The sequence below is a fragment of the Capra hircus genome, chromosome 15, assembly GCF_001704415.2.
Source record: "Capra hircus breed San Clemente chromosome 15, ASM170441v1, whole genome shotgun sequence".
Taxonomy (NCBI): Eukaryota; Metazoa; Chordata; class Mammalia; order Artiodactyla; family Bovidae; genus Capra; species Capra hircus.
In genome coordinates, this window is record NC_030822.1 from 40,342,148 (window position 1) to 40,365,105 (window position 22,958).

At 49.1% G+C, this 22,958-nt stretch overlaps 1 protein-coding gene across 6 annotated transcripts in view; it reads right to left on the bottom strand.

Annotated features, from left to right (window-relative positions):
- Positions 1-22,958, bottom strand: part of MRVI1 (murine retrovirus integration site 1 homolog) — a 118,687-nt gene that overhangs the window by 69,098 nt on the left and 26,631 nt on the right. For all 6 annotated transcript variants that reach the window (XM_005689682.3, XM_018059538.1, XM_018059536.1 and 3 more), the window contains exon 2: positions 3,495-3,652. In XM_005689682.3, the coding sequence (XP_005689739.2) occupies positions 3,495-3,652 (158 nt within the window). The remainder of the gene's footprint in view (positions 1-3,494; positions 3,653-22,958) is intronic.

Here is a 22,958-nt window from a genome sequence, read left to right on the forward strand (position 1 = left end):
CCTTCATGTGTCTGTGGGTCTTTACCCACAACAGGCCGCTGTGACGACAGAACTGAGGGAGTCGGGGGAGGCAGGCTCCAGCCTGACCAGGAAGCAGAGCTGCCAACCACGCACGGGTCCACACCCGGAGGCTTTGGTCCAGCGGGTGGAGGTTGGCAGAGGAATCCAGGGGTAACAAGCTCCCAGGTGACTTAGACCAGGCAGGATTTTGCCTGTCTTTAGAGGAAGGGGCTTAGATGTGACCTGAGATCTGGTCAGTGACCTACTGTCAGTCTGTGATCCCATAAGGTCGCGGGCTTATATCCTCACAGCTTCTGCTCCTGCCAGAGCCTCTTGGCTACCAGCCTCATCCCTTTCGGCCCTTCTCTGTTCAAAGGCCAACCCAGGAAACACTGCTCAGGACACAGCCTCACCAGAGGGCATCGTCTGGAGGCTTTAGTTCTTTGTGCATTTTGATTATAGCTTCTGCTTGGGATCTTAAACAGTATATCTCTTTATCTGTCCAAGTCTGTGCGTGTCTGAAAGTGTGTTTAGGTCTGGCATGTGTATGAGTGTTCGTGTCCTTATGAGTGTGTTTGTGTGTGTGTGTGTGTGTGCGTGAGCAGAAAGAAAAACAGGATCTTTTGTGTTTTTGTGTGAGACAGCCTCAGCTAGTGCCTCAGTCAGTGATGGCAAGTGGGGGCTGGGGCCTGAGGAACCAGAAGTAGGGCTGGACCCCGGGGAGCCGTAAACTCAGAAGGATGCTCTGTTTTTTGCCTGTTTCACAGAGTGGAATTCACACGGCACCAGGAGTTCCAGCCCAGTCTTCCTGGCCAACCTTGCTTCCCTGGCCTCTGCTGGAGCTCTGCACTGAGCTCTCTCAGCTTTGGCACTGGGGCCTCTCTGAGAAGCTAGGACCAAGGGAACGCTGTCCTCTGCTCTCAAAACCGCTCACTCCAGAGTCCCAGTTCTGAAATCCTGCACTAATGGGCCTCTCACAGGATCCGGGCATCCTGGCTCCAGCTCACCCGGGTTCCTCATGGGTCCTTCTCCTGATAGACTCTGGCACTGCAAAGGCTATTGAGGCCCACAAACAGTCTCTATTTTCTCATCTCCCCATGAGCGCATGGAGGACCTTCAGAGACACTGAGGGCCCAGGGTGTTTGTTATAGAAGTCTGGTTTGGGAAAGTGAGTTTGTGGGGGCTGGAATCTGGAGTTTCTGCTGCTCAGCTGGGGCTCTCTGACCCTCAGCTGTGTAGTGAGCTCCTGGCACCCTATCCCTGCTTAGTTATCCCTAGAAATTCACCCTCACCTCTGACCCAGTGAAGTTACACCTATGTGTGGTTTGAAGCCATGATGGGGAGAAAGGCCAGCAGGCTTTTGTACTATCCGGTCTTGCGTCTTGGTGGAGGTTTGAAGTGTCTTGTAATTAGAGAGGTTTGAAACCAAGAGGAACTGAACTCAATGTGAAAAAGATCTCTTCACTGAGGATGGAGCTGTGTCTCTGCCCATCTTTCGTTAATTTCTTTTTTTAGGAGCACTTGAATACTTGGGGATCAGGGCGTGGCAGCCATTCAGGGTAGTTGCCCAGGATTCAGGAGCTAGGTTTTGCATCACAACCTGTCTTAAGGGCACTATCATTGTGAGTAAAGTGGATAGGGTCAGGGATGACCACAGCAAGAAGTGATCCAGGACTGAGGGGTGGAGATGCTAAGGGGATAGAACCTGGGAAAGGGAATGAGCACTAGGGGCAGTGACATTGCAATCCAGATGTGTTTTAGTCCAGCTTTCTAGGTGGCTCAGTGGTAAAGAATCTGCCTGCCAGTGAAGGAGATGCAGGCAATAAGGGTTCGATCCCTGGGTCAGGAAGAGCCCCTGGAGGAGGAAATGGCAACCTGCTCCAGTATTCTTGCCTGGAAAATTCCACGGACAGAGGAGCCTGGTAGGCCACAGTCCAGGGTCACGAAAGAGTTGGACATGACTGACCACACACACAAGTGTTTTATTCTGTGTTGTACTTCCCTTCTTTAAACTCCAAGATTTCAGTAGATTAGCAAACTTTTTGTTGGGTAAACCTTACAGTCACTGTCGGTAACACTTTGGGGGAATTGTCCACACGTGATTAGGAGCAGCAGCAGGAAAGGGGCAACAGCAGAGCACAGTGTGGGGAAGGCTAGATGTCACCTGCAGAGGAGTGGAGGAACCCTTTGGAGCCACTGAAAGGAACTGGACAGCGGCACCCCCATAGCCCAGGACACTCCTGGGAGTGGGGCTCAGTAAAGCCCTGAGCTGGTGCCTACAGCCAAGGGCATGGGGCTTGGCTCACTGGAATTTAGAAATTCAAGGGCTCTCCAAGGCTGCCAAGTTCTACAGCATCTCAGTCCCATGAGCTCGGGATGTGGGGATACAAGAGGCTGTTCTTTTCCAATTATCTGTTCTTTTTATTATCTTAGTTCCCACAGTCACGATGTGAAAAGAAAACAAATGTCATTATAACATGAAACTATTCACTAAGAGTCTGCCCACTTTTCAAATGTATCAAATTAATGCCAGCTCATATAACCTTCCCTCACTTAACGAGTGTCTCTCCCTCAGTCTCAGGGACATTTGGAGAACTGTCAGATACAACAAGATGTATAAGTTCAGTGCAAATCAACTGCAAAGTTCATCAAGTTCAAAACACCATGTCAGAGAATTTCACATACAAGATCTTAGATCAACGAGGAGCTCATGGAGTTAGACCAGTTAACAGATGAATTCAAAATTATGAGGATGATGGAAAGATAGGTTCTTCATGAGGGAATATTGAGGGATTGAAAGAGGTCCTTAGGAAAATGAATGAAGCCCTTAAATATCAAACAAGCAGAATCTCTTAATGAAGGTGCCAAAAAGTAAAATGTAAAGGTTGTGACGTCATGTGAACAGATCGCTTCATTGGCATAAAAAATATGTAATACAAAAATCAACACACTTGATTAATTCTCTGTTCATTCTAAAAATTAACATATAAGCTATATTTTTGCAATATGTACGGTTAAAAATTTATCTTCACAATATCATTTGTACAGTTAAACCTCAATGGAACCTTTCAATTTACTTTCATCATTGCCTTTTTTATAATAAAATCTGACTGAAACCCTTTTCCACTATTTACTAAGAAACTCTGATCTTCATTTTAAGAGGATTCAGCTTAAGTGACCTTAGGCTGGTGCCCACAGCGCTGACAGGACAGGGCCCTCCATGCTGGGGGTTCTCCTCCAGGTATCTCCCCATCCTAGGAGGGCAGTGTGACTTCCCAGGAGACCTTAGTCAGACACAGCCCAGGAGGTTCCACTCTCAGGGTGTGTGGGGGCCAACTCAAATGGCCTTTGGATATGTATGCCTTGGTGTGGAAGCCACACACCTTCCGCAGGCCCACTGCCGCCTGCAAAGGCTGGTGGCACACCCTACGGCCTCAGCCCAGGGCGCTCGGCGTGGCCCCGGCCAGGCAAGCTGCAGGAAGGGAGGCACTTACTTGGCCGGCGGGGCTCTGGGCTGCCTGTGGCTCTCCGGGGGGCTCCTCGTCCTCGGGAGTGTGGGGCATGGCAGCCTCCTGGCGGGAGCGACTGCGTGTGCCCGGAACCTCCGCTGCGTCAGCCCCAAAGATGCTCCAAGAGGCCTGGGCTCCACAGGCTGAGGAGACGCCAAAAGGACAAGTCAAATCCAGTCCCATCCCTGACCCACGCCGGGTCCCGTTTCCAGGAGCCGCAAACCGCAGAGAGAGCCTGCTGGAGTTTACAGCAACAAGGGCTAAAATAGGCGAGCAGAGGGCATTTGGAATTGCATTTCCTCCTGCTCTTTCGCTCTGTTTACAAAGTCAGAGGTGACCTTAGAGATTTTGCATCTAATTTAGGCTGTACAGGAAACAGCCATCCCAGAAGGGTGCCTCGAACTCCTTGAAGCCATAACCGATGGAAGATTCTCCAATGGGAGCCAGACTTGTGTTTGTCAGCCATTTATTGAGCAGCTACTGGGTGTTAGGCATTATCTAGGAACATTACAAACATCACCTAGTTTAATCCTCATGCTGTAGGCATTACTATTTGCATTTTATAGATAGGAGAACTATTTGGAGAGTGGAAGCCACTTGCCCAAATCATACAAAGACCAGGCATGTGAATCAAGATCTTTCTGATTTGGAGGCCACTATACCGTACAACCTTGCTTGGCCAGATGCAGGAGGAGGAAGGGATGGTGTCTCCTGTGTTCCTGCCCCATGCCTCACCTCATGCCCTTCAGCAGCAACTCTGACCCTCAGTTAAGGAATAGCCCTCACTGGACCTGCCCGGACTCTGCTGAAGTCATGGTTCTGGAGGTTCAGCCAGGGTGGAGCTCGTGTGCCTTGTGCAGTACACACCCTAGCAACCTTGGGTTGCTGCCCCAAAGCCACACTTAACCCTCTCCTTTTCTTTCACCTCTCTGAAAAATAAATAAATAAATAAATAAATAAAAGAAATTTAAAAAATAAAGAAAGCTGAGCGCCGAAGAATTGATGCTTTTGAACTGTGGTGTTGGAGAAGACTCTCAAGAATCCCTTGGACTGCAAGGAGATCAAACCAGTCAATCATAAAGGAAATCAGTCCTGAATATTCATTGGAAGAACTGATGCTGAAGCTGAAACTCCAATACTTTGGCCATCTGATGTGAAGAACTGACTCATTAGAAAAAGACCCTGATGCTGGGAAAGATTGAAGGTGGGAGGAGAAGGGGACAACAGAGGATGAGATGGTTGGACGGCATCACTAACTCGATGGACATGAGTTTGAGCAAGTTCCGGGAGTTGGTGATGGACAGGGAAGCCTGGCGTGCTGCAGTCCATGGGGGTCACAAAGAGCTGGACACAACTGAGTGACTGAACTGAACTGAACCCTCTCCCATGGGGTAGCAGCCTTGAGACCTGGTTGGGGTTGACGCCAGTCAGCATAATCTCATCCATGTCACCAGAGACTGGCTCAGGGCTAGACAATAGATCCAGACTGAGCCAAGGAGCACACGGCAGTGATCTGGGACCTGGATGCCCTGTCTTGCTCTGGGTGGTGGAATGTGCAGGTCTGGTGCTATGGATGCCATTCTGCCTCCATGAGGAAGGCCAGACTGAGGAGAAAATTGGACACCCAGAGGAGAGCAGAGCCAGGAGGTCTGCAGAGGAACGGAGCTGGAGCCCTGGTCAAAGCTCACCTGCAGCCGGAACTATTTCTCAGTTATCCAGTCACACAAAGAATTAAGTCTCAGAGTGTTTAAATCAGTTTGAGTTGGGGTTACTTTTAACTACTAACTACTGTTACTTCTAAGTACTAACTGCACTTTCACATTTCCTGGCTGTTAAGAGGTGTAGGACCAAGATCTGGCAATAAACCTGAGGCCATGGGTCTGGCTCCTCTGATTCCTCTTAGGAAAGGGGACCAGTCATGTCAGGTCTCCATCTGGAGAGGCAGGACAGCAAGGTAGAAGGAACACAGGCTGTGAACCAGATATCCAGATCTGAGGCTCCACTCTGCCCCTCACTGGCTGCTTAGCCTGGAAGCCTGGCTTCACCTCTGAGCCTTGGTTTCCTCATCAGGGAACAGAGACAAGAATGCCTCCTATGCAGAATAGTCCCAAGATGAAAAGCCAGCTCACTTAGCACGGAGTTCACAGAGGCCACCTGCATGCTGGTCTGCAGTCCAGAAGCTTGGCTTGAGCCCAGGGGCCTCTGCCTGACCTCTTCTCATCCCTAAACCCCTGGAGGGTGAAGAATGCCTCCAGGGACCTGAAGCACCAACAACCATTCTGATTATACTACTTCGGGTGTTCCTTGAAGCAGCTGCTCTGGGGGACAGCAGATGAAAACCACCAGAGGCAGATGTCATCCTTAGACCCTGGCCAAGGCCACAGCCAGGAGCTGCTGGGACACACAGGGGAAATGGAAGACACCGTCGTTTACTGAGTACCTACTATGTGCCAGGCCCTATGCAAGCTGCTGTCTGCTGGAGACTACTGGGGAAGGAGCCAGAAAGCCCTGCCACCGCCCACAATACCAGGAGTTCTTCTTGACCCACCTGTCCCAAGAAAGGGCTCAGGAAGGTGCTAGAGTCACTGAGCTATGGGGTGGCTCAGATGTGGCATCAGCCACAGCTCTTACTGATGCCCCCCACCCAACAGACACCTCTAAACCAAGCTTCCTGAGGCAGGCAAGGTGGTCACAGATACCCAGATCACGATACCACAGGTATCAATTGATCACAGATACCCAGAAATCCATGTTGACTTATATTTTAAGAATTGGAGAACTTTATCTCTGGGAGTTTTAGTCCTTGTGACCACCATCTCGACATTTGTTATTCTCTACAGTGCGCAGGGAACCCCATTCAACTCTGAAACAGTTGGGGTGACCCCTGCTGGTTGGCTCAAGAAATCTCAAGTAGAGGACCTGTGAGCTGACCTCCTTCACCACACTCACATCTACTCTACCATGAAGATGGAGAAGATGTGGTCTTGGCCCCAAAGGAGCATGGAGTCCAGTGGGGGCGGGGGGAGACAGCCAGCAAACAAGATAAAGAGGGTAAACACTTTGAAAGTGAGATGCTTTCCCAGAAAAGGGTCCCTAACTCGGGAAATTGGGATGAGTGGAAGACCGTTTTAAGGAAGATTTCTCTTTAGAAGCGGTGTTTAGACCGAGCCATAAATAGAAATGCTGGTGGGATTTCTCTGAACAGAGTAGCTGGAGAAGGTAAGACAGGAAGGTGGGTCACGGCCAAGAGGACAGATTTAACCTGACTTTTGGGAACAAGAGCTACGGGACCAGGGTATGCTGTGCCTCCCAGCCCTAATGATTTCTGTGTAAGTAAATTGAGCAACAGGTTTGCCCAAAGGTGAGCTTTCTGATGAATTTCCATCACCCCGACTTGGGTGTCAGCATCAGGGGCAACAGCGCTGTGGGGTGCTTAGTCGCTCAGTCGCGTCCGACTCTTTGCGACCCCATGGACTGCAGCCCGCCAGGCTCCTCTGTCCTTGGGGACTCCCCAGGCAAGAACACTGGAGTGTGTTTGCATGCCCTCCTCAGGGGATCTTCCAAACCCAGGAATCGAACCCCGGTCTCCAACGTTGCAGGTGGATTCTTCACCATCTGAGGCGCCAGGGAAGCCCAAGGACAGCGGTGGTGCTGGGTAAAGTATAGGGTAGCAGGGTTTGAGGGCAGCAGAAAAATATCCACACACCCCAGTTCTACCCGCAAAGTGGACTACATGTCCCAAGAAAACTTTTTAAATGATATGCCATGTGTGTGCATGTCTCCAGGCTGTCTTAACAGTATAGTTTCCAAACAGGGGAGGTAAAGAGTTTCACTTTTCTTTTGGCTTAATCTACATGAGGTGTATTGTGCTCTGCATGCCAAGAGAGATTCTGACAATGCGGGGCATGTTCAAAAAAAGGGAAGCAGGACAAGAATTTGTGTTTAAAGAATTAAAGGTACTTCTCTGGCGGTTCAGGGATTCAGACTTCACCTTCCATGCAAAGGGTCGCATGTCTGATCCTTGGTCGGGGAGTTAAGATCCCACAAGCCTAGTGGCCAAAAAAACCAAAATATAAACCAGAAGCAATATTTTAACAAATTCAATAAAGACTTTAAAAGTGGTCCACATTAAAAAAGTCATAAAAAAAAAGAACTAATGACCTTAGCCTTGAAAAGAGCTGGTGCAGGAAAAAATAAGATCTATTTGCAGATATCTGAAAGCCATTCATGTAGTTCTATTGTCTCAGAAGGGCAGATGGCCAGTGACAGAAAGGTGAGATCAAGGCAAGGAAAAGCTTCCTAGTAGTTGGAACCATCAGAACATGAAATGGGCTGCTCTTTACAATAGTGAGCCCCGCATTCCTGGGAGAGTCTCATCAAAGGCTGGGGCAAGGGTCTTAGGGTTTCTAACCTACTACAGGGGCTTTCTCCAACTCTAGGAGTCCCTGAAATCCTGAACTCCTCCTAATCACAGCAAACCACAGACCTGAGGGACCCATCCCATAGGATTCTAGGGCCATAGTATTGCACAGTTGCGTCAGAAATATCTCCACTTCCTTTCCTTTACCTCCCGCTCCTTAAGAAAGACCTTCAGTCAGTCCCTGGGTCAGAAAGCAAAGTAAAACAGAAACAAACTGAGACAAGCACCAAGAGGTGTCAGCTGCTGCAGGACAAAGCAGAGAGGAGGCTGGCTGAGGTTCCACACTTGACGGGATGGAGCCTCGAGTTCTCCAGGGGAAGCCCCAGCAGCCCTGTCCACTCAGACCGTTCCCACGCTGCTCCTGCCCCGTTGCTTTCTCTCCCATCCATTATTATAAACTCGCTGCTTAAAATAGCAAGGTAAAAGCAGAGTCCCTCCCTCAGGGTGACATCTGGGTTCCGTTGGAGCTCGTGGGCACGCGGACCTCGCATCCATCACAGCAAGTTTAGAATATAATCTCCAGGAAGTGGTGATCTAGAGCACCAACCCAAAAAAGGAAAAAATATTCAGTAATGTTTGGTCTCTGAGCAGTTCCTTCTTTAACCCGTTTTCAGGACCATTCTTGCTGCCTCTCCAACCTGGTCAGTAAAAGGTTAGGTGGATCATTGCCAAAAACCATCAGCTCTTTTGATTCTTTCAGCCCCCAGATGTTGCTTAACTATGTAGCTTGGCCCATTTTACTGGAAGGAAAACTGAGGTGCAATGAAGTGAAGCAACTTGACTGGTCTAGCTACCTTTGTAACTGGTGCAAATTATCTAAGTCTTTGCAGGAATAAATATACAATCATTGCATAACCAAAAAAATCAAAATTCTCAAAACCTCATTTAAGTATGTTAATTTCCCCCTGGCTATTCATTAAAGAAAGCAAACTAATATAATTTTATTCCTTCTTATTCATTAGACATGTCTAGGTTGTCTGCTGAGTATTGGACGCTATGTTAGGTGTATTTCAGATGCTATCTTGTTTATTATTTCCATCTTATGTATTAAGGAACTAAGGCTCAGAGAGGTGCAGCAACTTGCTCAAGATCACACAGCTAATAAGTGGCAGGCTAAGGATTATAACCCAGGCAAGTTTGAGTTGAAGGCCCCTCATCTGTTCCCTCTTCTACTTGGTCTCCTCCATCAGAAGTTCTGCTAGAGTGTAGCTGCCAAACACAGCATGGGCACACTGCCCTGCGGGGGAGAGATGGGGAGCGCATTCCCAGCGGGGATAAGATGAGATAGCAGAAGCCACTGGTTGTCAGGCCAGGGGTCTTATGAGGCCAAAAGACTAGGCCCACTGTTAGAGGTTCTATGACCCCCACTGTGTAGGGTGGCCCTTTCACCCATCCACCAGTCTGTGGGTCCATGTGCTCACCCATTCATATTCTTAATCTTCTGCTTATACAGCTGTCCATTAGTTCGTTCATCCAATCTTTCACCCTAGGAAGGCCCACATTTGTTAGGTGAGCAGCATAGACTCTGCCCCTGAGAAGGGTCACTGCAGGACCCTGCAGGCCGCAGGGAGAGGGCAGGAGGGGGCTTCTCTGACAGAGTGGCCATAAGGCACAGTCCTGCCACCCACAACTGGCAGAAGACCTCCATCCTGCACACCTCAGCCATGGGAGGAGGGTGGCTTCCTATGGGGCTGCCTATGTGCCAGCAGGCATTGGGCCCACTGTCAGGAGGCGTGATTTCACAAGGGCCTTTACAACCTCTTTGCAGTTCTCAGCAGCCGTTGAGGTCGGTAATGTATATACTATTATTATTAACATCATGATCGGTCCCATTTTGCAGATAAATAAACAGAGGCTCAAAGATTGGCCAAAGTCACGTCCCCCATGAGCGGCAGTGCTCAAGTCAACCACAGGTCTGTCTGACTCCCCAGCTCCCTGCGGGGACACGTCTGCTGGATTACGGGCTCTTGGTAAGCACGACCTCTTAACAATGCCCCCTGGGCTGCCTCTCCCTGACCCTGGTGACCAGACCCGCAGAGACCAAACCCCTCTCTGAGACCACAGTATCCCAGGAGCACAGCCCGCACACTGAGTGGCCCTCACATTCCCTCTGTTAGTCTCTGGGTGTAGGAAGAGCCAGAGGCACTTCTGGGAAGCAGCGGGTTAACCTAGACTCCACTGACCTTTCTGGAGTGACTCAGAACTCTCAGAAGGGAGGGGTTTTTTTTTGTTGTTGTTCTTCCAGCTTTGAATTTTTGCTTTCATTTTAGCAGCACAAAGAATTTGAAAGAGATTAGGTTGCTATTAATACCACTGGTCTATCTCTAGATGAAGAATTCGATGGAGGGAACTGTTTGGGGTGGCTGCACACACATCCCTCTCAGTTCTCTGCAAACTCAGAGGATGACGGAGAGGCCACTGGAGAAGCGCCAGTCCTGTCCCTGCTCCCATCCGACAAACCCGCACAGGGGCAGGGACTTGACCAAAACCACAGCTGTGGGTGAGGAGCAGCCAGAGAAGGTCCCAGAACCCCTGCCCCTCAGCCCTAGCACACACTTCAGCCTTCTGGCCTCTTATGTTGAAGGTTTGCTTTTAGTAAATAATAAGTCGGTGTGTCTCTGCCGTGAAAGCAGGAGTCTCCTGGCAGTGCCTCTGATCTTGGGAGACTGAAGATGCCCCCAGTTCCCTGCATTTGCCCCCGGCAGTCCTGGACACACTTGGAAAGTCTCCTTGGGCATCAGAGATCAGCTCAAAATACTGAGAGGTGCCTCTGTGTGTCCCTAGACCTGGCCAACTGCAGAGTTAGGTCCTGTGCTTGCTAACTCACTTCAGTCATGTCTGACTCTTTTGTGACCCCGTGGACTATAGCCCGTCAGGCTCCTCTGTCCATGGGATTTCTCAGGCAAGAATACTGGAGTGGGTTGCCATGCCTTATTCCAGGGGATCTTCCCGACCCAGGGATCGAACTCTTGTCTCTTACGTCTCCTGCATTGGTAGGCAGGTTCTTTACCTCTAGTGCCACCTGGGAAGCCCTTGGGTCCTGTATCCTGAGGAAGTGAGGGCAAGTTGGGGGTCTCGCCAGGATAGTTCCATCCTGCTTCCTAACCTCAGGATGCTGCGAGAGGGCTTTGGACCTTGGCAGACTAGATTGTAATTCTCCCTCTGCCTCTTTCTTGCTGGATTAGTTTCCTCTTGGCCTCAGTTTTCTCATCTGTAAAATGGAGGGAACAGGACCTACCACTTCAAGTTGCTGAAAGGATTAAATTAGGAAATACACATGGTACCCACACAGAGTATACACTCAGTGAGTTCCTCTCTCATTCTCTGAATTGGACAGCTGAGTTCTCTAAGTTGCAACATCACCAAAACCCAGTAAAGGCCCAGAGAGTTTGGTGTTCATCCTGGGAGGCAGAGTTCCCAGCTCTGTCCCTGGCAGATAAAGGAGACAGAGCCCTGGCCTGGACAGGGCTTCTCCTCCGTCCTGACACATAGATAGCAATCAGACCCTCAGGGGCTGTGCACTCTGGTGATGCTGACATTTTCCTCTGTTCTTGGGCAGCAGTGGTGGGTTTGCAGAAAGAGTGTGCAGTACTGTGGTTGTCCGAGCTCTGGCTGTGGTCAGTCCTGAGTCTATCTGATTCCAAAGGAAGTACATGCTCAGTTATGCCCAACTCTTTTCGACCCCATGGACTGTAGCCTGCCAGTCTCCTCTGTCCATGGGATTCTCCAGGCAAGAATACTAGAGTGGGTTGCTGTGTCCTCTCCAGGGGATCTTCCCAATCCAGGGATTGAACCCACATCTCCTGCAGATTGGCAGGCAGGTTCTTTACCACTGAGCCCTCTGGGAAGCCCATATCTGGTTCCAAAGCCCCAGACTTTTCGGCCACCCCGGTGCTGACTCCCAAAGTACAGAGGTTGTCATTCTGCAAGGGAGAGATGACACCTGGCTTGAGAACTGGAGCAGCTGCTCAGGCTGCACAGGGTAAATAAGAGAACGGATGGCTGAACAGGGCACAGCCCTCAGCAAGTCAGCAGGAGCCCCAGGTTTCCATCCTGGAGGCAGATCTGGATTGAAAGGAGGAGTGGAGAGCTAAGGTTGGGTGTAGAAGGGTAGAAGCAAGAGGCCTTGTGGGCAACAGAGAAGAGAGGACGAGGAACCAGAAGGGACACCCTCAGTTACTTCTCATCCTCGCCACAACCCTTCTGCCCCAGGGACTAGGAGCAAAGGGGTCTCGGCCTAGCAGTGTTTGGGCAAGAGGGCCCTGAGCACTCCTGACACTCCCTGGGGTCTGGCTGTGCTGTCTAGCCCAGAGGATCTTTTATGGGCCCATTTGGCTGGGGGTGCCTTCCTCCCCTAATTCAGATACCGATCTAGTCCTGAGAGTGAGCCAGCATCTGCTGAGACCTGTGCCAGCACCACATCCAGGAGTGGGGGCAGGGCCAGTCCCCGGAGGAAGAGTACCTGAGTGAGGCTGATGCTCGGCTGACGGGGGCCGGGGTGGGTGGGAAAGGAGGGCCACAGCAGATAGATGGCACATCTGGAATCATAACAGACTCCTCATTTCCCTTCACATCTCCTTTCCCCTACTGCCTTTCCCCTCCAGTAAACAGTGAGGCCCTTCTGTGCCCATTGCTTGGGAAGGTGGTCTGGGGAGAGGGGGCTCCTGGTGGCAGCAGGAGGTAGAGAAAAGGGAGTCTGTCTCTGCCTTATGTATCACAAAGGGCTAGCCCTTAGGGAAACTGGAAGGGCTGGATAAACATTTCTGCCAAGACACATAGAAGGCCAACAGGTACATAAACAGATGTTCAACATCAAGAGTCACTAGGGAAATGCAAATTAAAACAACAATGAGATATCATCTCACACCTGTTAGAATGGCTATCATCAGAAAGACAAGAGCTGACAAATGCTGGTGAAGGCAAATTTGTGTCCTATTTGATGAGATTGTATTTTGGTACAGCTGCTATGGTTCTCCATGGTATGTGTGTGTGCTCAGAAAAAAAAAATTGGGGCAAAAACATTCTAAGGGAAAGTCTCTCTCCACTTAAGGCTGTGAAGATGATGGGGTGAGGGGAAGACAGGGGAGGTGGACTAGGAGCAGCGAGAAGTTAGGCTCTGGTGAGTCCCTGAGAAAGGGGCCTGTGCCCTTCCTCCCCGGGGAGGTGAGCAAAGATCCCCAAATCGGAGAACCGAGAGGTCTTGGGCCGCATTCCCCAGACACCTCAGAAGAGAAGAGATGGCTGTTTGCTGTGACTTGCTCGATGAGGCCTTTAGACATCGTCATTGGATTTTTTACATCCCTGGGGGTAGGGTGGGGGGCATGGGGCTGAGAGCACAGTGATTTCTGCGCACCTAGGAGCAGAGTTGCCACACCCGAAGATGCCTTGAGAAGGCTGATCAGAAGTTACTCCTAAGCAACGACTGAAAGCAGGGGGCTGTCTTGTCAAATGACAGGTGCCCTCCTCACGCGGGAAGCCTCTTGGAACTCAGATTCTGCTCAGGAAGAAGTGGAGGGTTGGAGACCCATCAGTGCCTGGGATCCAGCTTCTACACCCCTAAAAAGTGGTCGAGTCACAGCCAGACCTCTATCTACCCGCCCCCACCCCTGACTCCCTGCCCCAGCTAGGACAGGAAGTTAGCCAGAGCATCTCCCCAGCTTGCTGCTCCAGCTTGTTCACTTCAGCAATTCTTTCTTTAAAAATAAGTCCGCTTGAAAAAATTTTTTTTCTTGGAAATATGTACAATTGCTTCATCAGAGGCAGTTCAAAGGTACCGGGAACAGCAGAAAAATATCCGAGTCTTGCATTGAGCTCCCAGGAGATAAATCTCGCTCATTTCTCTTTGTTCCAGGCTGCCCAGCCGCCTCTTCCCTGAGTCACTCACTCCAGAGTGACATGAGTCATCGTCCTGGGGCTAAGGACCACACGGTGTTCCCGGGGCTGCAGGGCTGGCCAGGGCATAGAAGGGCCAGCAGGGAGAGCCGAAGCTGCCTCCAGTCAATGGAGGACCAGAAACTGCCTCAGAGATCTCGGACCTGGTTCTACCCTCCTCAGGTGTGTGACCTCGGGGAGTCGCTCAGGCTGTCTGGGAAGGAGGTGTCTTTCCAGGCTCTTCCATCCTGTGTTTCATGGGAACATCTCCAGTGCTGTGCTGGTGCCTGCTAGTATGGGCTCGTAAGAGCCGAGTGTAAAATTGTCAAGTGTTTGGTGAGCTGGTCATTAAACACAGATATTATGAAAAATTAAATTACCTTGGAAACAAAGGAAATAAATACCCACAATAATGATGTCTTGATTGTTTGACTACATTTTACCATTATCTGTGCTCTTGAGATGACTCTTTCCTAGTGTACCTGTATGGAGGGAACACTGTCTAATGACCTGCTACTGTGTACCTCTTCCCAGCCCCATGTTCAGTGATGTTGAATTAATAGCTTAAAATTGGTCATGATGGGAGTAGCTTTACCGCAGGAATCAGCAAATGTTATATATCAAAGTCTTATTTCCCTAGAGAGCCGGGTGTTAAACACTTGCCAGGACACCACTGAGCCCCTCAGTCCCAAGCCCCCTGCTCCTCACCTCTTGCCAGGAGCAGAGGGGATGCAGATGACTTGAACATCGCCCCAGAGAGCAGGATTATGGACTTGTGATTGCCAACTGCCTCTGGACAACTCTTCCCACAGGTACTGTGGGCCCTGCACACTCACTATGCCCCAAACAGAACCCATCATTCTTCCCACCCCCAGCCCTGCCTTCCCACAAGCCCACTCCTGTGACCTAGAGAACAGACTCAAGCTCAAAGCCCAGCCATCCTCTCTCCTCCCTCTGCATCACTCCCCTCATTCAGTTAGACTCTGAGTCTTGTCAATCCTAGTTCATGTGTCTTTGGTCACTTGCCTTCTTCCCGTGGCCGCCATCCTTGCCATGGCTCCGTGGGACCCGAGTCACTGCGGCAGTCTCATTGGTCTCCTTGCCTCTGGTCTGGCCCCTCCCAAACACCCTCCCCAAACTGCCAGAGCAGTCTCTCTAAAACATAATTTGGATCGCCCTTTCCTTTCTTTTAATCCTTGAGATGAAAAATCTTGATTTAGAACTGGTCCCTTTTCCCATGGGACAAGATCTAAGGTGAGATTCCAACCCCTCTCACTGGCCTCATCTCTTATTTCAGCCGTCATACATCTTATGATCCAACCACAATGGACCAGCAGCTAACCTCCAAACACGCCCTGCTTTTTGACACCTTTTGCACAATTCTTTTCCCTATGCGTAGGCTGCCTTTCATCCCCTTTCTATACCTGATGAGCTCCTATTCATTCAGTTCAAACAGTCCTTCATTCACCCCAGAAAAAAATTCTCCCTTCGAATATTAGTATTATGGTTCCTATGACAAATTATCAAAAACTTGGTCTCTTAAAAGAACACAGATTTATTATCTTACTGTTCTGGAGGTCAGAAATCCCAACTCAGTCTCAGTGACTAAAGTCATACCAGCAGACTGTGTTCCTTCCGCAGGGTCTAGGGGAGAATCCATCTCCTTGTTTTTTCCGCTTCTAGATGCTGCCTGCACTCCTTGGCCGGTGGCCCTTTCTCCATCTTCAAAGCCGACAGTGTAGCATCTTTTCTCTTCTCTGACCTCTGCTTCCATTCTCACATTTCCTTCTTGTCTGACTTTGTCCTGCCTCATTCTTATAAGGACCCTTGGAATTACACTGGGCCCACACAGATAATGCAGGATGATCTCCAAATCTAAGGAAACTTAATCTAACCATATCTGCAAAAGTCCTTTTTCCATTTAAGGTAACATATTCAGGGTCCAGGGATTAGGGCACAGACCTCTTGGCGGGGAGCAGGGAGGAGTATTCAGTTTACCACATTTCTCTCTGTTCTCCCTGAGCGATTGGCACTGGCCTCAACTCAGCTAGAATTTGAGCACCTCAACAGCAGGGACTATACCTTAGTCATATTTTTGTGACTGTCTTTAATAAGTCTTCATACTTTTATGACCCACATCCAGGGTGAAACCCAGAATGGCTACCCACTAAATGCTGATTGAATGAATGAATGAAGCCATATTATTAATAAACAGATTAAGAAGGGTTTGCTTTAACTGGCACCTAGCTTCTGTAAAAATAGGACTCATGCAAAGGTGGCAGATTGAGATCCTCCAGGGGCCAGGCAGCTGAGATGAAAGAGAGCCATCACAGTGAGTGGCCAACCACAGAGCTCAGGTACCATCTAACCGTGACAGTTACTGCTACTCAACTGGCGGAGGTGGGTCATGAAAAAATATCCATCTTCGTTGGCTGGATCTCCCAGTTTTTCAAGAAAAGCCCAAATCCCAGATGTATAAATATTAAGTCTCCCCAGTTTATAAATGTTTGTCAAAACAAACACATCCCTGGTCAAGATTCCGTCTGCAGCCACAAATGATCACCTCTGATTTATATCCTGCGAACATGTCCCCCTTGACTTTTCCTGCTAGTTAACCTAATTCAAATCAAGTCCAATAAGCAGTGCCAACCACGAGCACCATCTGAGAAGGCCAGCCAGCTAAGTGGAGACTGGCGCTTCCTAAAGACTGATGAGGCTCCATCCCATGGGTTCTTTGGGTGATTTGTGAGTCTATGGGTCTCTCTTTGCTGTCTAGGCCCTGGAGTCGCTGCTTGAGGAGACAGCTCTCTGCCTGGCCTCGGACCTTGATGGAGGCGAAGGCCTGCTCCATGCAGAAGCATCTCCCCAGTCCAGTGGCCCTGCCTCTGGCAAGGACATCAAACCAAACCCAGCTCAGGACTGGCAGCGAACATGAGATGTGGTATATCAAGAAGAGTTGGGATTTAGGGGTGAAACAGACCAGAGGTTCCACTGCAGCCCTGAAACTTCCAGCTCAGTGGCTCTTGACAAAGCAATGAACTTCGATGGGATCAGACTGCTGTTTGTAAAATGGAATTAAGATACTCCTCTCAAACTGTTGTTATGAGATTTAAGTACAATTGGCATGTAAAGTATCCAGGACACAGTAAATACTTAAGAAATGCTCATTTACTCACCTCTGAGAGAGAAAATATTGATAACACTAATCACCCATACCTCATGGAACAGAGGGTTTGACTTCAAACCTACATAAGCGCCTCTCCAGGCTTGGCTTTCTGGCTTTCCAGGTCAGGCAGATTAACAACAGTGAGAAGACACAACTGACCACGAGGAGGGCAGCAGCCAAAGAGCAGACAAGCACTCTGTGTGGCCCAGACCCGGAGCCACTGGGTCTGGGCCTGCCTTGGCCTTCCAGGCCCTGTGCGTCTCTGGTGGCGCGGATGGTGAACAATCTGCTTGCAACGAGGGAGACCTGGGTTCAGTTCCCGGGTCAGAAGAGCCCCTGCAGAAGGGAATGGAAACCCACTCCAGTATTCTCAGAGAATTCCATGGGCAGAGGACCCTCGAGCAGCCCATGGGGTTGCAACGAGTCGGACATGACTGAGCAACTAACACGTCCCCTGTGCTCAGCCCTGCTACAGAGCTAGAGTGTCCACAGTGAGTACGGATGAAGCAGAACTCGCATCTGGCTCCTTGGGAAAGACTGGAGAAGAAGTTCCATTTTAGAACATTCTGTCCAAATGGTTCAAAGGCATAAAAGTTTGATGATTTGGACATTGTTTGTAAAATATTGACTGGGGGTGTGTGGGGGGGAACAGGAGGCATGATTCTACTTTTATTTTAAAATCATATATATTTTTATGTATACACCTTTTTTGTGAAATATATCTAGATCGAAATATGACTCTATCTATTCATGAGGGTGGGGAGCAGAAGTCAAGAAGGTTAAAACCCAAACATTAAAAACAGTTATCTTCAAGTAGGATGGGCTTCCCTTGTGGCTCAGATGGCAAAGAATCTGCCTGCAATGCAAGAGACCTGGGTTTGTTTCCTGGGTGGGGAAGATACCCTGGAGAAGGGAATGGCAACCCACTCCAGTATGCTTGCTTGGGAAATCCCATGGACAAAGGGAGCCTGGCAGGCTATAGTCTATGGCGTCTCAAAGACTCAGACACGACTGACTGACTAACACTTTCAAGTAGAATCATGAATAAATTCAATCTAACATCTGATGCTGGGAGGGATTGGGGGCAGGAGGAGAAGGGGTCGGCCGAGGATGAGATGGCTGGATGGCATTACTGACTCGATGGATGTGAGTTTGAGTGAACTCCGGGAGATGGTGATGGACAGGGAGGCCTGGCATGCTGCAATTCATGGGGTCGCAGAGTTGGACGCGACTGAGCAACTGAACTGAACATCTTTTAAATATTTATGTGTATATTTTCCCTTTTTTTTTTTTCTACACTGAACCTAACTTGCCTGGATAATAAATAATGGAATTGTTAAAAGGAAGAAAAGATACTCTCTTTGGTGTCCTGAGAAATTAAAGGAAACCACCAGCAGTAACCTGTCTGAAAAGCCAGGAACAGCATGCTACCACCATGGGAATTTTGTTCCAAACAAAAATAAAATTTCTTGGGATTTCCCTGGTGGCCCAGAGGTTAGGACTCCAAACTTCCACTACCGAGGGCCCAGGTTTGATCCCTGGTCGAGGATCTAAGATCTCACAATCTGAATGATGTGGCCAAAAAAATAATAATAAAAGAAAACAAAATTTATTCCTCAACTCAGCAACACCCCTGTCCCCAAACAAAAATAATTAGTGAATGTCCAGGTCCCAGCTTGCTTCTCTTTGCCATTCTTCCCTCCATGGCCCCTCCTTCCTCCCTCTTCCCAGCTTTGTTCTGGGGAGTGACCATCAGGGACTACATGCAGGAACTGGTTTGGGAAAGTCAGAAGGAAAATATGGGCTGCATGGTGCCTGTCTAAATCATTCATTCATTCAGGAAACGCCGAGGGAGTGCCTGCTCAGTATCAGTGCCATGCTGGGCACTGGGGTTCCAAGCGCGTCCTTCACGGCCGCCTCCCCAGGAAGCCGTCCTGGCCTCTCCCGGATGCTGTGTGCCCTCTGGTCCATGACAGCGCTGTGCAGCTGCCCCCATCTGCTGCGCAGTGGTTCCCTGCATCCTGGCCGCAGCTGCCAAGCCTGAAGGCAGAGAGCTCCCATCTGTGCCCCAGCTGTGGGAATCAGCAGGGTCCAGGGCTCAGCACCTGGTGGATCCTCCTTTTGAAAGAAAGGACTCTAGGAATCAAACCTTGTTTTTCATCTGGCACCCTCCACACACAGCACACTATGTCAATGTTATTTATCAGCGTTTGAACCCTCTCGGCTCTGTGAGGAAGGGTTTTACCTTTCCATTTCACAAATGAGAAAATAGGGTCTCAGAGGGGTAAAGTGACTTGTGCTGGGTCACACCACTGGGGAGCAGAGTCAGGACCAAAACCTGGGTCTCCTGTGCCCAAAATGGGGTACTTTTTCTTCTCAAGAGCAAAGTCACTTCTGTCCCTCTGTAACCTCAACGGAGACAGACAAGAGCACTGGGACAGGTTTCCAGACAAGGGCTCTGGATTGTTCCAGGTCACAGCCCTACCCTCAGGGCCAGCAAGGGCAACCCTAGCTGAGGTACAGAACTAAAAGTCCTCCTCACAGCATCCCCCTGGGGAGATAGGAAGTAGCTGTACAACCCGCGGCAAACAGAAGACATAGCTCTACCTGTCCCCCATGTATCTCCACGTTAGGAATCCCAGTTCTCAGAAGCTGTGGGAACAGGCCTGATTGCCTGGACTGAGCTGCGTGGCAGAGCCAGGCTCCATAAGTGCTTCAGAAGGCCAAAGGAAGGAATTACGATGGGTTGGTGAAGGAGCCTTCTGGGAGAATAGAGAGCTGACTGACGTCCCCAGCCTGTGTGGGGATGGGTTCCTTCAGCACTCAGCCCTCAGTCTCCCCATTGCAGTACAGGGTCTGATTATGTTGCTGGACTGTGCCCCACGATTTTGGGGTCCATGGAGCCTATTGAGAGCAATCAGACAACCAGTGATGAGGGGTCTTAACTGGCAACCTCAGAGCAGAGGCAGTCTGAGGCCATCTTTGTATCACTTCCCTTATTACAGTGATTGGTTCAAGGGTGAGCATGTGACCAGCCAGAGCCAACGAGATACAGTAAGACTTTGCTAGTCATTCTGGAATGAGATTCTTAAGTGCAGACCTTGAGTGTAAGAGGGTGAAAACAGAATTCTCATTGTGAAGGTAAAGAATTTGTCTAAGAATGGAATCAGTGTGAAAGAAAGCACAGCAAAGATCCAGAAAGAAACTAAGTTCTAAGGCTATCATCTAAGGCCCTGATCAGGCCATGCCTGATATCCCTGGCCTTTTATGTTTCAAGAACTGATGAATACCCCTTTCTGCTTAAACTGGCTTATGTTGACTCTTTTGTCTCTTGCTAAAAAGAGTTCCAACTGGGACACACAGCTGAGTCTTTGTAAAGTTGGCTGTACAGGGTCTCTCTCGACACCAAAGGCTTCTCTCTTCTTATTGTTCTGCTGCCTACACGGGAGTTTGATCTGAAAAACTCAGATCTGGAGCAAATGCATTTGCCCTAAGTTATTCTGTGACTAAACTTATTACCATGCCCCTTTCCTCAGAACCTGCTCCTCATTCTGCATTCCCTGCCCTCACTGATGGGCTCAGCACCCTCCCAGAACCCCCAGCCCAAAGCCCTCCTGCACAAGGCCTGTCTCCCACCCTACCTCCTACTACACACACACACACACACACACACACACTCTCTCTCTCTCTCTCTCTCTCTCTCTCTCTCTCTCTCTTAAACTCAGGCTCCAGAGGTGCGAGGGACCAGGTTTGAGCAGCCAGCATGTTCTTGCCTAAAAGATGGCATGATGAACATAAAAACATGTTTGAATCAAATTTCATGATTTTCTTTTCTTTTTTTTTAATTGACACATTTTAAACTTTTTTTTTTATGTTGGAATTTAGCTGATTAACGATAATGTGAGAGTTTCAGGTGGACAGCAAAGCAACTGAGCCATACACATACATGTATCCATTCTCCTCCAAGCTCCCCTCCCAACTAGGCTGCCACATAGCATTGAGCAGAGGTCCCTGCACTATACAGTAGGTTGGGTATCCATTTTGACATGTACAGCAGTGTGTCATATCAAACGTCATTGCCTCCTGTGTTTGACTACCAGGACCTTCCACCACCCACTCCTCAGCTCAGAGTCAGATGGGATCTGACTGCTAACCCTCCCCAGGAGAGCAGATCCCAAGGCCTCAGCAATGGATTGCTGTGTGAATACAATTCCCACCCTCTGCCCTGGACCCCAGTCCTATAGTTTGGGATGAGGACCCCAGTTTGCTGGACAAAGAAGCTCACACCTCTCATTCACTGAGGCCTGTGGAGGAGACAGGAATAGTTTTGGATCTTGGCTGGGGTCTTATCTTCACTAAGAGAATCTGAATCAAACTGCATTTGCAGTTTGGTCAACTCCAAAGATGCCCTTTGGGTGGGGGCTGTGGCCACAAGAAGCCATGTGCTTAAGTCAAATGCAGCAATTCCCTTGGTGTCCAGATCTATGCAAATAGCTGTGGGATTTGAGTCTTCAAGCACAGCTTGAGAACAGACTATGGTAAACAGTGATGTGAATTGGCCTGGGAGGCTGGGGGTGGGGAGGGCAAGGGCAGGAGCCTGGGAATGGCTATCCCAGTAGCAAACTTTGGTGGCCTGCGGCACATGGATTTCATTGTGCTGCTACTTGAACAGGCATGAGCAACAACAGCTGCTTAATGATCTGAGACAGGAAGGACCATAAAGGATTTCTCTCCAGGGGAGTTGTCATCTTCCCACAGTGGAAAGATGGCAAGCGCATGACAACAATACGAAGGCATCAGCAGAAGAGAACATACATTTGTTGCACGAGGTGCTCTTCCTGGCTCTTTACATTCTTTAAAAAGTCCTTACATCAGCCCTGCAAGGTCTTGTTATTCCCATTTTACAGATGGGAAGCTCAGAAAGGCTAAGCAATTTGCTCCATGCATTGCAAGCACTGTAAGCAGAGTTTGAGCTCAGAATAGTCTGGCTCCAAGCCCAGGGTTCTGTTCAATACGCCATGATGAGGGCATTACAGAACCCAGCAGCGGTGGTGGCACAAAAGAAACACCAGTGCTGGAGCAGAAGAGATTTTTCTGGCCAAGGATTCACCGATTCGTCATGGAGAAGGTGTCATCCTTAATGTCAGATTCACATAGCTTCTGTCTGTTAAATTGCAGTTGGTTAAGTCCTTAAGTTAACAGGTAAGTAGCATAGAGTTCAATGCAGAGTTTAAGCTGAGTCATTCTTAAGAAGCTTCTGGAAATTTCTCATCTGCACTTCCAGGTAAGAGAAACTGATAACGAATCAGAAAATGGACCTCGAGAGGGTTGGTTCCCATACTATGATGACACTTCTCAAACTCAGGATTCAGTGAACTAACTCTAACCCACTGACTTTATTTGTAAATAAAATTGTATTGAAACACAGCCATTCATTTTTGCCTTGCCTATAGGTGTTTTTGCACTCCAAGGATAGAGTCGAGTAGGTAAGACATATACTGTTATATCTGACTTACAAAGCCTAAAATTTTTACTATTTGGCTTTTTACAAAAGCTGACCAACCCTGCTCTAACACAATTCCAGTTATTTGTTTTCAAGTTGGTCTCCCTGACTTCACTGACAGCAACTCCGTGGGTTTCCTGGCAGACTCCTAGTCATCCTTCAAAGCCCAGTCTCCTCATCTATGCATCCCCAGCAACAGCTACAGATATAATTAGGATATGGCAGGAGTTGAGCTCAGTCAAATAATTCTTTAACCCAGATTAATGCATACGTCTCCTGAAAACTCCAAGGAGAAAGGGGACAAGACTTCTGGGAAGGTCAGAGATGTGCGACTTGAGGAAACCAGGGCCACCTGGGGAGTAAAATCAGGCGTTCTGAATTTTTCCTCATGGTCCTGCTTCTGAGCCTGATTCTCCTGCCTTAGGCAGGGGTGGCCCTGCTCTCAGGGCACCCACAGATGGTCTCACCGACTTCCATCACCCAATTCCA